Raw genomic sequence first — 18,233 nt, forward strand, 5'->3', positions numbered from 1 at the left:
CTTCAGGGCGGTTAAATATAACCTTTTATCATTGTAATGTTTCACAAATTCCGAAGCGAGAACTAGGTTTATTATGAGAGTAATAATCAATAAAAATACTGATTAAAATTAATAGTATTACTATCACCTAAATATGTATTTTCTTTCCTCCGACTTCGATTATGTTCCCATTGGAGTAGAGACTTTTGGGCCGTAGGGTTCAATTCCGCAAATAAAAGATTTTAATTGGTGCCTGGTAGATAGCACCAGTGACCCCAAGCTGGCGCTTTCCTTACTCAACGTATAAGTATACACAGGGACCAAACTTTTTAAATTTGTTTTAATTTTCTATTTATTAATTTTTAAGTATTATTAACCCAAATTACTTATGCCTGTAATTATGTTAATGAATATAGGCAAATCATTTTCTATTTGTTTAATGTTATATGTATAACTACCAAAAGTTAAAAAAAATTGTCTACAAACCTTCGTGTAAATTAGTAATACATAATATAGGTATCTATTTTAATATTATGAAGAGAAAGTTTTGTTTATTTTTATATGTTTGAAACGAATGAACTCAAAATCAAACTCTATGTAACAGTTATATGGAAAATATAAAAAAAGTCCAGTCGTGCGAAGCCAGGCCAGCACGAATTGCAACTCAACCTTTTTAGAGTGGATTAATAATAAAAAATAAAGTGAAAAGAGCGATATTCTTTAACATTTCTACCAACTACATGATAGACAAATTACCAAGTGCTCGCGGCGTACTTCCAGCTGAACAATAGCCATCGTCCCTCACACTTCTGCCACCTGGAGTACCAGAATGACGCGTAAGTAGTGCTGGACTGGCGCGTTGCTCATCATACGATGGAACAGTATGCGTCACCACTATGCCACTGTTCAGTGTTGCCTGTATAAAATATTCTGTTGATTAGAGTTATGTAACGTTACATTAGTTAAGTTACATACATATTTTTTAGTTAATTAGAATCGCAAATGTTAACAATGTTCTTTCATTTGAAGACAATAAATTGTCAAACGTCAGTTTTTCTGGTAATAAATGAGCCCTTCAGTTTTTCATACACTTGTTAATTGTAATATAACATTCTCGTTTCCGATTATGTACAATCGACATCGCGTATATCCTTTATAGGTAACTGATCACTTAGTAACAACCCTAAAAATCATATTAAGGCGAAACAAAGTTCGTGAGGGGGTTTTTTTTAGCTAGTATTTATTAATTTTTCATTTGTGTGTTATAAAACGGCTGGGAAGTAAGTTGTTTAAAAATTTGTAACTCACATCTCACAAACGTATTATTAACCCTTTTTGTGCCATGCCTTCTCTTATGCCTACATGTAGCATACATAATTTTAATAATAAAAACTGTAATTGTTCACTTACAAAACTTAATTGAAGAAATCACTAGGGAATTCTTAACGAAACACAGTAAGTAAATTTTCAAAACAGAACGAAAAACTGTAATTAAAATTCCAAATAAAATCAAATTTCCCCTGTTCACGTTGGGAAACACTACGGAATAATAATTAATAAATACAATGATTGTTAATAATGAAAACAGCGTTTAATGCAATTAAAAAACTCGTCGCTTTAATAGGGACTGAGTGTCATACGATTCTTCTTTCTTTTATTATTATTAATCATTTGCTTCAATAAACGCATCAATCTTACCACAGTAGGCACGCTAGCCTTGTAGTTGGGCTCATATGGACGACGGAGAGGAAGGGAAGTCGTCAAATCTGGTCTCAGGCAACTTATTTCCGGATCCTGTCAAGAATACATCCCAAATTTACTCATACTTATTTAATTCATCTGTTACAACAAGTCTGATCTGGAAAATAACTTCACTTTTGAAGTTATACTTTTTTTGGCTCGTTAGGGAAAAATAATGAGAGTAAACTTTCACAATGCGCCCGCACACCGTCACCAAAAACCGACACACTGAAGTTAGCTATAGTCAACTTTTCTAGCTTTTTCTGTTGTTAGTGTCGTTTTTTCTACAAACGTTGAATAAAATTTTTGAAAAGATTTGTTACGCCAAAGAAGTATAACTTCTAACGCGTGTACATAAGTACACACTCGTTTTTATATAATTTTGTGATCATCATCTGTGCTTGACAGATACTCCGGTCAAAGGGTTCATACTCGGCGCTACGTATGATTCCCTTCTAAAACGTTGTTAGAAACTTATTGGATAATTAGACATAAAGATATTAACGCTATTCCGATTATGAATCCTATTTCTTCACGATGTTTTACTTCATCATACAAGCAAGTTATAAACTATAAATATTTTCTTCATGCATCAATATATTTCTATAATATAATATCTGTGAATTTAATCACATTCATTATTCTTGCCCGTGGCGTATAATCCTGGGCTGAATTCCGGGAAAACTGATTCCCATTGCCATATTGAGTTTTCCATCCTACGAATTTCCATCCAAGCCTCAAGGTACGGATATTGAAAAACTGCACCGTAAATTGTCGTTACATGACGTGATTATTTAAATATCCGCTTTTTATTAATAGTTTTTATTCTAGCGAGTTATTTAATGTTTCGAGTAAAAAAGCGGCACGGCACAATCCTTTCTTCGAAAAAGTTCAGGCCATTTTCGACCTCCTATAACTTCGTTGTGGATAAAATTAGAAGCCTGAATTTTCAGTATCCAAGGACGGATTGTAGAAACAAGGTGTATTTAAAAAAATATTCAATTTGAACCAGTAGTTTAAGAACTATATCAAATCAAAACTCTAATTATTTATTCAAAAGAGCTAATGTGCTTGTCTTATACTTAAATAACTGAGTATATCGTTTTATCGTATATTTAAACCGACGATTAACACACAAAATGTTAACTTACTTCTAAAATAATAAACTCTGTTTTAAAATAACAATTTAAATATTGTAGGTGAAATACAAACTTGTGTTCTGTGAGGCGACGTGTCGTGCTGCGATTCGCTACTCGAAGACCGGTTACTTCCATCTAAAACAAAATATCGATATTAATAATGTTAAGAGTATTGCGGGAGTTGGAGTAGGCAAATTGAGAGGCAACGAAAGTCTGTCCACTAGATGTAAAAGTACGAAAAACCATTGTACGGTGGTTTTGTAGAGGATTTTATGTATACTCTACATTAACAACTCGCGTTCAACAATAGAAACGTTAATTGCTATGTAACGAATGAATGCAATGTAACAGTTGAAGAGACAGTTGCCTAAGTCTGGCTATACTCTCGGGGCGTAACTCCGACCATTTAGAAAAGCGTCACGCTTACAAGACATAGTAGGTACTAGGCGAGCCTAGTACTATGTCTTGTAGTTATGTAGTACGTTAGTAGTTATGATTGTACGAGAACAATCATAACTACTAATATTTGTTTGACATTGGGCACACCGAATGCCCCGCGCTTTAATAAGTTAGAAATAGTGTAGAAACCCCTAATGATTTAAAGTATATTTTAAGACCTACCAAAAAATTCATACGGAGGAGTGTCGCCACAGGCACCGTGATAAAATATATTTATAAGTAGATAAAATAAATATTTAAGTCACAAAATGATCGATGCCATCGAATCAATAAAAAAATATGATAATTTCCTATATTAAACCGATTTAAAAATAATATAATTTGGTTGATTCATCTGTAGTTTCGATTGCTGGACTACCAATAAAAATCTTATATATTAAAAATTTGTGGCTCTGCTACTCTTGGACTTCTGTGTATGTTTCATATTTTTAGTAAGCACATGGGTGATCTGCCTTTTTAATACACGTCGATTTACATACTCGATCCACTAAGCCATATAGTATAGTAAACTTAATATAAATTTTTCCATCTACGCGTGATTTCAATCGCAAATAAAATTGAAGTAAGGTGAGCGAATTTCATTTGAATTGAAATCAATACAATTGTTTACTTCACCTGGTATTGCAATTTACAATAGATTTAAAACTTTCCAACGGAAGCTTCGTCAATAAAACAAATTGCTTTTGCCCCTGTTTTGCTTGCAAAGCGGTATTGTGTTGTAAATTATCATAACACCGTTTTGACTGTATTGTATTACTGTCTTTTATTGACATAACTTTTAGACATAGAAAAACACTTTTTTAACGGATTTGAAGTTATGTTTTACTACAAATTTTTAACACCTTTTGTCAGTCACCGTGACCACGCACGCTAATTTAAAAAAAAAACGCTTTAAAAAATTTAGATAAATAAATTTATAATAAAACATAACTTCAAATCCGTTAAAAATTGTTTTTCTATGTATTGTATTAGTTATTTGTCAAATTGTTTACGTTCCATTTAAAAATATTACATTTATCTTACATATACGAGTACAGTACCTCTCTATTCTGTAAAGTTAGGAAAAATATACAAATAAGGTGGTTCCCTTATAAAAAATAAAAAGTCAAGATGTGAACATATTTGTATATTGGCAAGCAGTGTTCACACAAAAATGTTATTGCATGTTACATATCCCTTGTACCCCCTTTGCCCCGCATAAGCAATACCTGCACCCCTCTGACGCACAGTATTATAAAAGGAAGCGGACAACAGACATCGACAGCCCCCTTCCCACCGAAAAAGGTTCGTAGGAGGCCCCGACACGTTCTAACGGATCCGGATGATCCAAGCACGATAGCTAATGACAAATTAAAAGCCGCCCGCGCGGCCAATAAAAATAAAAATCATAAAATATACAGATAAACAAAGACAAATAAAATATAACTTAAATCTAGGACTTATTGCGATTTCTGTAAAGCTAACAGTTTAATATTAGTTACTTACTTTCTCTTAACTCACCGGCCCCTACACTATTACCCAGTACTGGCATGCCCGCCATGCTGCTATGCTCTCTCCCGCATCATACCATGACTGTAACAAACATAACAAGAATCCTTTAGATTTATTAATCAACCAGAAGATAAACCACTCCTTTTATCGAAATTGTATTAGTTTTTACAAAAAACTCCCAAGGGAAATTAGAGAATTATCACTAAATAAATTCAAAGCCCTCGTTAAACGTTAATTAATCAATTAATCTTTTTATAAATTTGACGAATACTTAAATGATCCTAATTCTTGGGATTGACTTGCTCCAGTTCAAACAATTTGTATGACTCAAAACTTGGCGATTAAAAAGAGTGGCGGAAAGTTTCTTGCCAGTTCTTCTTGACCGCTCTACGCCCTTGACTTGCGAACTCGTAGTAAATTAATTAAACTTCTTTTTGACGTTCATAAGTGTACTTGTTTACCTATATGAATAAAGATATTTTGAGTTTGAGTTCATTCATCAACTTATTGATTGTACTAATTGTTGAATTGTACTACTCTAAGATGCATCCCCTGTTTATTTTTTGCTGTTGTCATCCAATTTTAACAAACATACAGATAGTAAAACGCTAAGTGATGGGTTTATATATATGAGGTTTTCTGGTTACTATAATGATTTAAATCTGCGGAATATGGTTTACAAAAGACGTAGCCTGTTCAAACTTCATTAAAGGGACTTTTGCTGTTGATTGTACCACAAAAAGATGCAAGCAGCTTCTAAAAAAATAAGTGACACCAGAATTCCTGGTTTTTGGCCTATATTTCAGTGTTTGATAGTAGATAGTAAGAGTGGTAATTGAGCACATATGTAGAAATTTATTGGTTCTCGGTTGAACCACTAAGGCGACACAGATTCCTTGGTAACTTTATAAAATCAAAATCGACCAGAATATCATGATTTCTGTACTAAAATCTCATTGGTTTAAGAATACTGCTTAAAACTTTCCTCCCCTCTCACATCACATATCAATACAAATTGATTGACAGCTACGCTGAAACTATCTACGTCTCGTAATTAGTTATGGAAATACTTGAGGAAGTTAGAACTTTAGCATTATTATTTAGATTTACAGACTTCATAAACTTCCTTTAACGTACGAATGAGAACTTACACAATGCTAAACTTACTAAAGCTATATTTATAGTATAATTAATTAACCAGTTGTTTATAAGACGAAAAGAGCGTACCAATTCTTGAAGGGCCGGCAACGCACTTGCAAGCCTTCTGGCAATGTGAGTGTCATTAGGCGGTGGTATCACTTAACATCAGGTGAGTCAAGGGCGTAGAGCGGGCAAGAAGAACTGTCAAGAAACTCTCCGCCACTCTCTTTAATCGCTAAGTTTTGAGTCATACAAATTGTTTGAGCAAATCAATCTCAAGGATTAGGATCATTTCAATATTCGTCAAACTTTAAAAAAAGCTTTATTGATTAATCTACATTTAACGTTATTACATTTTTTTCTGTGTACGTTATTCCGAGTAAAATTATTAATAATTTCCGAAATATTAAAAGCTTCTAAATTTTCCCCATTGCTAAAAATGTTCACTATTTTTCGCTTTATCGTAACTGTTATATGAGGTTTTCCGAATCCAATAAAACCTATGATAAAACCGTATTATGTGAATGCGCATAAAGATAAGTATGGGAGACTAATAAATATTTTACTATCAATACAGGCGGAGTATTAAACGGACAGTTAACGAATTTATTTCATGGTCCAAATTGTAATAATAAGTTCTAGAAGGTACGCGTGTTGTGTTTACCGCAATAATATAAAAAAAATAAATAAATAATATAAATTATTATACGTATTCACAGCTAACATAACTTATATATAACAATAAAACAATCATACTAAAGATATAGCCAAAAATGAAACATATAATATATACAAAAGGTTCAAACATTTACAAAAGGAACAAATTATTAAATACATTTAACTAAGTAATGCCTAATTCGGACAAAGGAGAAGGAGAAGAGGGCGCCCCCTAAAAAAAGGTGGATGGAAGAAATAGAAGTAAGGAAGCGAATGGAGAAAGAAAGCCATGGATGGTTCCGATTAATGGTACTGAAGCAAGTTAGGATATCGATTAAATTAAAACAAGAGAAAAATGTATACGTCACCGTAAAATTGTAAACACCGTTAGATAATAGATTGTAATCTATCTCGCGAGATTATGAACTGTTGAAAGATTGTGAACCTAAACGAACTGTCGAATCTACCGAATAATAATACGTTAAATTGTAAGCAGTACGCTGAGGTTCATAATCTTTCGACAGTTTATAATCTCGCGAGATAGATTACAATCTAACGGTAATTACAATTTTACGTTAACATATATAACAAATCTAAGCTGTATATTCAACATTTGTAAAGATTGGAATTAAACGAGCTTTATTATTAAGTACTTCTGTTCTTTAAATATCCGTAGCGCTGAAGGTGAGTGATCAAAAGCTGGGTAATGAGTTCTATATAATGTACACCATCGATTGTAAACCACAGCCATCACATAGGTACATACAGATGCAACTGTTTCACGTTTATATCATAAAACAATTTTGTTTAACTTTATAAGTTACGTACGAATTTAAATGTTATGTATATCAAATATTTGTGTTTATTATTTGGTACCGAGAACACAATTTTCCATAACTGCAACAAAGTCTGTGTTATTTCCATAAACATATTAGCTCGTGGAGCATGTTAGCGATTCCCAATTTGTATCTAATAATACATTTGATATTGGAAGAAGAAACTTTACAAATCAAGATGGCCATTTGAATTTATGAATTTAACTATGGAAAAAACGTATAAGATTCACGAAAGTCATAGTTTAGACAAAAATACGTACCCAGCCCTGCGATTCTGTAACTCACTTCACGAACTCACACAGCGGTCGCTCTCAAATCAGTCGTGAAGCAGTCATTTTATGATTTGGCATCCTGAAAAGGTGGGAGCTTGTAGTTTATTGTTTATCAGAATGCCAAATCATAAAATGACTGCTTCACGACTGATTTGAGAGCGACCGCCGATGCGAAAACCGCTGTGTGAGTTCGTGAAGTGAGTTACAGAATCGCAGGGCAGGTGTCGGCATTATTTTCATAGAGTTGCTACAAACATAAATTGACCTCTATCAACATATTACTATGTAGTAAGTCGTTCTTATCGTCAAAACACATGCTACATTAACCACGGATTCCAAGTGTTCATATTTCTCGCTGGCTTGCAGATTTTTATAATAAACTCCAACTTCATTAACCAACTGCGAAATGATAAATTCGTACACGTGCAGTATTTATAATCTAAAGAACGTTTTATCGTTTACGTACAGAGACTCGTCGAAGAAATTACTGTATATAATTATAAATCTTTCCAATGGTGGATTAATAATGATATATGCCCACGAAAACGTTCCTTTTTTTTTTTATAGAACGGGGGGCAAACGGGCAGGAGGCTCACCTGATGTTAAGTGATACCGCCGCCCATGGACACTCTCAATGCCAGAGGGCTCGCGAGTGCGTTGCCGGCCTTTTAAGAATTGGTACGCTCTTTTCTTGAAGGACCCTAAGTCGAATTGGTTCGGAAATACTTCAGTGGGCAGCTGGTTCCACAAAGTGGTGGTGCGCGGCAAAAACTGCCTTGAAAAACGTTCAGTTGTGGAACGGCGGACGTCGAGGTGATACGGGAAAATTCCTATTTCATCATGCCTCCTGTTGATTGAGGACAAATCTTTGTTTTTAATTTGTTTTATTATTATTTATTACTTAAGATGCCATGTGGAACATGGTGCAGCTCCTTACAAACATTGTGTAAAACAAAAAACTTGGCGATATTTTCTCGCTCTGCTGCCAGCTTTTGTGCTAGTCCAAGGAAGGTGAGACGAGGGAAGTGAGGAGAGTGAGGGAAAGTTCTAATTTATAAGTTTTAGTCTTATTGTCGTACATAATATAACGCAGCATATAACCAGCATTAAGAAATGAGTACATATACGAGTATATAAACGTTAAACCACTAATGTGTTGGCGTTTGCTAAGTTAGCGTTTAATGTCGCCTAATGACTGCGATAAGACAAATCTGAGTTTACTCTGTCTGAAGACGGTTTAGTGTATTAATTTACATATATTTTATTTATTTACTTCGCATGTACACAAATATTTATCATAATTTAATAAAAAGAAGGGCAACCGGCGGCTATATCGCTTTCGAGCAATCTCTTTCAGGCAATCATTGTATGAAAAAAATTAAATTAAATAACATAAGCGCGTGAAGTCCACAAATACATAAGATAGTTATTTAGACAAAACTAATGGAACAAACAGTGAACAGGACAATAAAAAGGCATGAAAAAGAAATAGTGCACATTATAGGAAAAGCCAATTATTAATTACATATTAAAGAATTAAGTTATTTTATCTTATCATCAAAATTTCATTTTATATTATATATCGTATAGCTTATTTATTACCCGAATTAGGTATTGCACAGTTTTGAATTTTTGAATTTTCTGAACTTCGCTAAATCAATAATAATTAATTTTAGAGGGTAAATTTTCTTACATTTCGGTTGATTAAAGATAAAGAATTATGTATGTGTATAAAAAATAATTAAATCAGTGGCGCTAGAAACTTGTTACATCTAAGCCTTAACTTTCTGTATCTGTTGCATGATCATTTGTCAATCTAATAGGCAAGTAGGTGATCAGCCTCCAGTGCCTGACAGACGCCGTCGACTTTTTGGGTTCAAGGCAAGCCGGTTTCCACACGATGTTTTCTTTCACCGTTCGAGCGAATGTTAAATGGGCACATAGAACAAAAGTCCATCAGAGCACAGCCGGGGACAAAAATATGTTTACATGAATGATTTGTGTCACTAGAAGCTCGTTTGTCATATCGACACAAGTTGAAATAAATTATTTAATAGATAGATAATTTTTAAGATAAATATAACCTCATCCAATTTGGAAATCGGTTCTTGAAATGGTCCTCGTAATGCCAGCTACAAAAATCTTGTATGTCCATCGGAATTCATGTATTCACTGACACTTCCGATTACAGATAACAAATGATCATTGAAACTGTCAATCCGTTCCGTCCTTGACACCCAATGTCACGGTGAAATTGGCGGGAAAATAAAAATTATTCTACCGCTACCCTGGCTTCGTAGAATCAGGCTGTAAAAAGTACCATAAGAGGACGTGAGGTAGATATTTATGCGTCTGGCATCATCAGCCTTTTGTGCCTGACGCACGACGTTTCCTCCCCAACATGAATACAATCAGGTAGATCCAACTTCGAGAAGGAGATCAGCCAAAGAATCCGCCTTGGATGCGCAGCCTTCAGTATATAAAGTATCTTTTCAGCGATTTAGCGAGTAAACAATAAATAAATTAGTGGCCGTACAACATTTTTAGGTCTGGGCCTCAGATCTGTACCTGCTTCATGATCATTTGTCAATCTAATAGGCAAGTAGGTGATCAGCCTCCTGTGCCAGACGCCGTCGACTATTTGGAACTAAGGCAAGCATTTCCTTATGATGATTCCTTCACCGTTCAAGCGAATATTAAATGCGGACATAGAAAGAAAGTCCATTGGTGCACAGCCGAGGATCAAACCTACGACCTCACGACACGCTGAAGCCACATACAAATATATTCTGACGTTTAAGTCTGTTTGAAGTGTTATTCTAACTCACTTTTTTATTGCATGGCATAACAAATAACCGAGATTTTTACCCAGGACTACTTTTCGCACTCGTATGTACTCTTAAAGTCAAAAGTCAAAAATTCATATAGGTAACACAATGTACACTTATGAACGTTAAAAAATAAATATATGAAATGTTTCTAATTTTACATTTACTGCCAGTTCTCAAATCAAGGGCGTAGAACGGAAGAGAAGAACTGGCAATAAATTCTCCGCCACTCTTTTTAATTGCCAAGTGTTTTGTTTTATATGTTACTGATATTTATATGTTAATTAATACTCTAATATACGCGTATTAGTTATTCCTGTTATCACTATCTCATACAATGGGTGCACCAAAAGCTTGGTTAATGAGCTGTCGTAAGATAAATTCAACCTTTAGTCTCGGTCAATCTAGATAACACTGATCTATTCTGTTTTAAAATTAAATACTTGTAATGGAAGAGTACAAGCTTTTACTACCCCTTATTTTTTTTACTGGACAAAAATTTAAAATTCTTTTTAAATAACATAGTATTTTAAAAGAAAGGAACAACGTAAAATGTATTATTTGATTCAAATTAAAATCATACATGAAATTGCCGAAGTCAATTAAGTATTTTTTTTAAATTAATTAATTAAATGTTCAAAATGATCTCTCTTGTCTTACCCATCGCATCTTGATTGGCATCAAAAAATTAAGGATTTTTTTCACATTTGATTCGGTTCGATTCCCAGACAGTAATTTTTAGAAAATCATTGAATCCAATATGACTTACTTTTCAAATAAAATAAAGTCTTCTTTCAGCAAAATATTCTATCTACGATGTTTAAGATACTTTCCCTAGATGTCCCATAGTCTTGGGACATCCTGTATATATGTCAACTCGTATTCTTTTAAACACGTTTTTTATTATAGATTGGCCCGTCGCCGACCTTGCGATGTTTTCCTTCACCATGCAACTGTTAATTGCGCTTAGAAAGACTATTTTGTAGTTAATAGTTAGTCGTCATAGCAAATTTTCATTCGATATATTTACGCGGGAAAAGCTAGTGTTCGTTGTTTGTTACAATTGTTTGTTTGTCGTAACTTAGTGCTAAATCTGACAACTAAGAAGGGTAGGCATACCTAAAAATGGTTTTCTTAGAATATAAATATCATATTGGTAATCTCGATAGTAATAAATGCTTAAGTGGAATGAATGAAACAATAGGAGCTAATTAATTGCCTACCATTGCCACTTGAGAACTAACGCTAACCGCTAATATGTACATGTGACTTATTCAGTACTGAATCACCTTTTTAGGATAAGAGATTATAAGGTGTCTATTGTAAAAATTCCATATATTTGTATCAATATGCTGATCATATGCTGATATGATCCAGTTCAAACAATTGACTCAAAACTTGGCGATTAAAACGAGTGGCGGAGAGTTTCTTGCCAGCCCTGCGATTCTGTAACTCACTTTTCGAACTCACACAGCGGTTTTCGCATCGGCGGTCGCTCTCAAATCAATCGTGAAGCAGTCATTTTATGATTTGGCATTCTGAAAAGGTGGGAGCTTGTAGTTTATTGTTTATTAGAATGCCAATCTGTTCTTCTTGCGCGCTCTACGCCCTTGACTTGCGAACTGATAGTAAAATTTAGAATCAATTTAACATCTTTTCTGTTGACGTTTATAAGTGTAATTGGTTACCTATATGAATAAAGTTATTTTGAGTTTGATCAGAGAAAAACAGATTTCAAGATCATATCTGATGTCTCTTTCATTTAATCTAGTCAAAGACAGATGAAATATGCGGGTTTTACTGTAACTAATGTTGAGATCGTATTGAAATAGTCGTATGAATGAATAATCATTTGTTGTACAATTTCAAATATCTTCAGGATTTATAGTAGTTCATATTCCAAGATATTTTAATTTCCGTTACACGTTTATATTGTAAGTGATTAATAAAGCACAATACATTGTATTGTTTTAACATTACTAGCGCGTTCTGTATGAATTTATTTATTATTGTAAATTGTAACACAAATTACCTAGTCACAATTTCTCCGTCCATCGAAGATTTAATTTCTCTAAATTAAATAAAAAATGCAAACAAGATATAATGTTTGTTTATATGATATGATATGATATATTTATAATGATAGCATAGGCTGGTAGAAGGAAGAAGTCGTGGTAGCGGAAGGGACGGAAATGGACCGGCATCACATCCACCGAGGAACTTTTTCGAGTAGCGCAAAATAGCCGCCTATTAAAGTAGTAACAGCCAACCTTTAGTAATAATGAGGCACCAGAAGAAGAATTATTTTACCGTCGACATTAAAACCATTTGTGAAAACTGGTAATCTTCTAACATATATTCAAAAGTAGTGTTATTCCTAAAGTTTAGAACGAGGTTTTTCTGATTATATATAGGCATCCGAAAATGTTTTGAAAAACATTAAGGTTAAAATAATATATTTTTCAAATGCGGTATTTACTTTAGTGAATTATTAAAAAGATGTTTCTTTAAAGTATTAATTGGTGTCTTTGAACTTTGTGTAACCGCAAAGTTCGGCGACCTTGATAGTTCAAAGAAAACATTCAGATAATTTTCTTTATTTACTTTATATAGAGGAAAATTGTAATATTTCCAGTGTTCACTAATTAATAGATACTGGGCTTTTATGTATTCTATTATTTATTTATTCATTGACGTATTATACAGAAATACAGTACAATTAAAATAATTAAATAAAATAAAAAAAATAACAAAAATGGAACAAAGCAAAGCGTTTCAAACATACGTAAACAGTGAAAGGGACAATAATAAAAAAGGAAACATGAAAAAGTAAAACTGCACATGAATCACGATAATTAGAGAACAGTCAGTACGAAATAGGGATACGATGTGGACAGTTAATGCTTGTGTAGTAGAGATTAATATATATATAATATATATATATATACTAGCTGACCCGTTGTTTTGTCATGTATATTATTTCTAGGAAACATTTTTTAGTTCAATAAAAATAACTATCTACTGTAATAAAAATTAGAGGTTGATCGTAGAGGGGTGAAAATCAGGGGCTGTATGTAATTTTGTATGCTGTATCATAAAAAAAAAAGATTTTCTAAAAATAAAAAATAAATTTTGGGGTGGACACCCCTAATCACTTAGGGGTTTGAAAGAAAGATAGCAGCCGTTTCTCAGACTTGCTGAATATGCGTAAAAATTTCATATGAATCGGTCGAGCCGTTTTGGAGAAGTATGGGAACGAATATTGTGACACGAGAATTTTATATATATAGAGATTATTTTAAAACCATTTAAAGTAAATGATATAGAACGCGCTTATTTTTATTTAATGGAAATTTGAATAAACGAAATTAGAATGATTGAATTATATTGAAAATTTAATCATTTAATAAATGTTACTGTACGCATTTCGGAATTATAAACGCATAATAAATGGTGTTTTTTTTGTGTAATGGGAGACAAACAGGCAGGAGGCTCATCTGATGTTAAGTCATGCCCATGGGCACTTAAATATCTCTACATACATTTAGATATTTCCATAAACATTACTATTCACCAAAACGTCCAGTTTTTAATCAATTTTTTTATAGAACGTTTCGCGAGTGCGTTGCCGGCCTTTTAACGGGTACACTTTTTTTCTTGAAGAAGCCTTAATTGGTTCGTAAATATTTGTCGCTTAAACTTCGTAATAAGTTTATTATTTAAAATAATATATTTATTATTTTACAAAACGTTATACAAAATTTTAAATCAAATTGAGTCAGTTATAATAGACTTACCATAGACAAATGCTTACACGGAATCAGAGATTTTATAAAGTTTACAATTAGTGCGTAGGCGTGCACTTGCAACGGTACAGGATAGACAACTGAAGTGAAGGAGCTATCGGGACTAGGATGAGGGGGCAAATCCTGAAAGTTACGGGGCTCCGCTACGCATTTAGGGCCTCTCGCACCAGCTAGTTCTAAAAAACTGGCGGATTCGTATATACAAAGGTATCATTTGGTGCAACGACTTCATTGCTTTGACGTTTATATGTGAGTTATATACTTGTTCTCTAAGTTTTATTACAATTGTGTATTTTCGCCTTTCAACTTATTTATATAGTTCAATCAGTAAGCACTTTGTCACTTCACTTAAACTGCACTGTATTTTTAAACGTTTTAAATAATTTGAAAGCTGGCAGCGTAGTGATTTAAAATGCTGACTTAGAAAGCATATTGTTGTTTCAGACATTTTGATAGTGTAATAGTTTTTTCAGATATATAATAGATGATAATACCTGCAGCTGAGTTACTTTAGACGTCTAGGCAGAATACGTAATTCCACGTCCACAACTGAGCGTTTCTTAAGGCAGTTTTTGCCGCGCACTACCTCTATGTGGAACCAAGCCAAGTCTTAAAAGGCTGGCAACGCACTTGCGAGCCTTCTGACAATGTGAGTGTCCATCCTCCTATTACATAAAAAAAAATATTAACACATAGTATTAGATAGAAGTGGGTAGTATGTAGTGTAGTATCTGTCAATCTATTCATTTGTTTTCTACATATTTCCTTACTTAGTTCGGGGCCTCTATAGACTTAAGTTCGTCCCTGTTAAGCCTTTGGGCTCTACCCGACCTTGTACCTTGGTGGCGTTTTGTTTTTGCATTTCCCGCGCTGTTTCTCGCATTTCGAAATTGTTCGAATTTCTGTTTTTCACTTTGAAATTAATATTGCATTTCCGATACGTGAACAGAGGGAAATGTTTTTTTTTATTTCGGCACGTGTATGCTATAATAATAGTTATAGCCTATGGGTTCAGATTTCTGCATCTGTTGCCTGAATCATTATCATTTATTAGAGATCGTAAATGTTTGGGTCTAAGTATAGAACCGTCTAATGTATAAAGGAAAACTGTTCCTTCCTAAGTTTACACCTTACTAAAATTATATAAAAAAAAAATTATTGAAGGGTTTTGAATCCTGAAACCTGAGGCTTGAGAATTACACTTTTGGCCAGGTCAACATAGCTGTATGCTGTATCATCTCGGAAATCATCTAACATCTTTTAAGTTGTCTTTAATCAAATTTTATTGATACATTTTAATTTTTGTCTTCAGTTTCATTCAAATATAATAAAACAGAATAATAATGGAAAGTGGACGCCGGCAATCCGCGCCTCATCAACGCCTTTATATGATGATGGAGCAATAGCATCTCCAAGAGATCGATGAACTTTAGTGTACATACTTCAGTTCCTGTGGAATATATATTTTGAAAAATAATGTAGATAAACGAAAATATTAAATTTATCTATATAATTATTTTAACTGACATACACTGGCACTGCGTAGACGGCGATTAAAAAGAGTAGCGGAGAGTTTACTGCCAGTTCTTCTCTTCCGTTCTACGCCCTTGATTTCAGAACTGGCAGTAAATGTAAAATTAGAAGCATTGAATGTATATTTATTTTTTGACGTTCATAAGTGTGTGTACATTGTGTTACCTATATGAATAAATGATTTTGACTTTTGACAGTCAAATTAAATTAAATAAATTAAAATAATCATATTTGTATTATTACTATATTACTATAAGTACATATTACTCTACTAATAATATATGGACTTGAAATGGTCTGAATGAAATGATTTTTATGTTTTATTTTATTTTTATTTATAAAAAGTATTTTGACTGTTATGATGCTATGGTTATAAAAGTAACAACATTTTAAATAACATTAGCAGTATTACTCAAAGGAGATAACAAAACTATGAAAGAAGCTTTCTTTATTAAACAATAATTATAAACTAGCTTTGTAATTTGCAATTATTAAGTAATTAAAGTAATACTGCTCTCAGTACTTAATGAAACTGATTGATAAAACTTATTTAAGGGCCTTGCATTAAAAATCTATTTTACCAAAAACAATGACATACTCTACGTAATTCAGATTCGTCTTAAAGACAAGTCTTTGAAACTCGCCATTAATGAAAAATATTTCCCTAAACGGTTGAATTAATCTTTCAAATTTGCTCATTTGCTTTCAATTGTTTGAAATTAATAGCGATTAGTTTAGCTTTATCACAAACATTATTACAGGTTAGCATTAACTAAATTGGATATCATTAAATAATGAAATAAATTTGTTAAATAGGATTTATTTAAATATGTACTATAATGTAAATCAAAGATTTGTGGATTTGAACTTTTAAGCCACTTGAAAGCTCCGTAATTTAATGTTAAAATTGTATTTTGATTATTTAATTTTCATACACAATACTTCGTATATATTAGTATCAGCAATTTAGTGCGACCCTAGTAAGTTTATAGTTTTAAACGATTTCATTGTTGTTTTGTGGCTATAATACATATCTAATATATAAAATTCTCGTGTCACAGTTGTCGTTGCCATACTCCTCCGAAACGGCTTGACCGATTTTGATGAAATTTTTTGTGCTTATCCGGTATCTATGAGAATCGGCCAACATCTATTTTTCATCCCCCTAAATGTTAGGGGTAGTCCACCCTTAAAAATTTTTTATATTTTTTAGACAAAATTTTTAATTTCTATTTTTTTATGATACAGCAATAAAAAATACATACAACCCCTAACTTTCATCCCTCTACGATCAACCCCTATTTTTTTATTATAAATAATATACATATGGCAAAACGACGTTTGCTGGGTCAGCTAGTAATTTTTCGAAAATACAAAAATATATCCTTCAGATAATCACTTGATGTCTGAAGAGATATTTTAATAAAGAAGCAAACACTTTGCTATAAAATAATGCTTTAAATACTCAAAAGATGATTGAAAGAAAATTAAAATGAAGAGGGTCGGGGTTCGGGTCCAGTGTACTAAGCTTGTGCTAAGTATAGAAGTGGTTCGCCGTCTAAAGTTTTAATTAAAAGACTTAATTATCAGGCCTACCTGACCTGACCCATAAAGGGTTTATATATTTCACCTATACTTTTAGCTTATTGTTTATAATTTGTTGATGTTAAAGAAATATATATATATATATACTAGCTGATCCGGCAAACGTCATTTTGCCATGTATATCATTTATAATAAAAAATAGGGGTTGATCGTAGAGGGGTGAAAATTAGGGGTTGTATGTATTTTTTAATGCTGTATCATAAAAAAATAAATAATTTATCTAAAAATTATAAAAAAAAATAAGTCAAGCCGTTTCGGAGGAGTTTAACTACAAACACCGCGACACGAGAATTTTATATATTAGATACCACAGTTAACTTCGTAGGAAAGTTCAATATATGTTAAATGAAACTATTTGTTTGAAGCTGGGCATCAACTGGCTTTAATCGTTTAATTAAAATCGTTCTATAAAAAAAGTTTTGACAACAATTATAATAATCAATCAACAAATAAAATTATGACATTATGATAATTAATATGACATTTGCATGCCTATTATATGGCTGATTGTGCGTGTTTTTTTATAAATTAATCAATATGAATGTACCAATTTCTTTGCAAATAAATGCTTTATTTACTATCTTTACTATCTTTTAGTGTAAATTATTTTATTTTATTTTTTTAGGTCTGGGCCTCAGATTTCTATAGCTGTAGGTGAACAGCCTCCCACCACTGCTGATCCTCGCGGGTGAGCCAGAGCAGAACCCTCCACTCCACTCTCTATTTATTTGCTGCTCGTAAGAGCTTG

At 32.8% G+C, this 18,233-nt stretch overlaps 1 protein-coding gene across 1 annotated transcript in view; it reads right to left on the reverse strand.

Annotated features, from left to right (window-relative positions):
* The window catches only part of LOC125050694 (sodium-dependent noradrenaline transporter-like), a 29,630-nt gene extending 15,211 nt beyond the window's left edge, over positions 1-14,419 (reverse strand). The window contains exons 1-5 of the mRNA XM_047650697.1: positions 14,339-14,419; positions 4,803-4,889; positions 2,932-2,993; positions 1,678-1,773; positions 736-895 (exon numbers count right to left, since the gene is read on the reverse strand). Coding sequence (XP_047506653.1) covers positions 736-895; positions 1,678-1,773; positions 2,932-2,993; positions 4,803-4,857 — 373 coding nt within the window. The 5' untranslated portion in view covers positions 4,858-4,889; positions 14,339-14,419. The remainder of the gene's footprint in view (positions 1-735; positions 896-1,677; positions 1,774-2,931; positions 2,994-4,802; positions 4,890-14,338) is intronic.
* Between the last annotated feature and the right edge of the window lie 3,814 nt (positions 14,420-18,233).

Source organism: Pieris napi, chromosome 6, assembly GCF_905475465.1.
Source record: "Pieris napi chromosome 6, ilPieNapi1.2, whole genome shotgun sequence".
NCBI lineage: Eukaryota > Metazoa > Arthropoda > Insecta > Lepidoptera > Pieridae > Pieris > Pieris napi.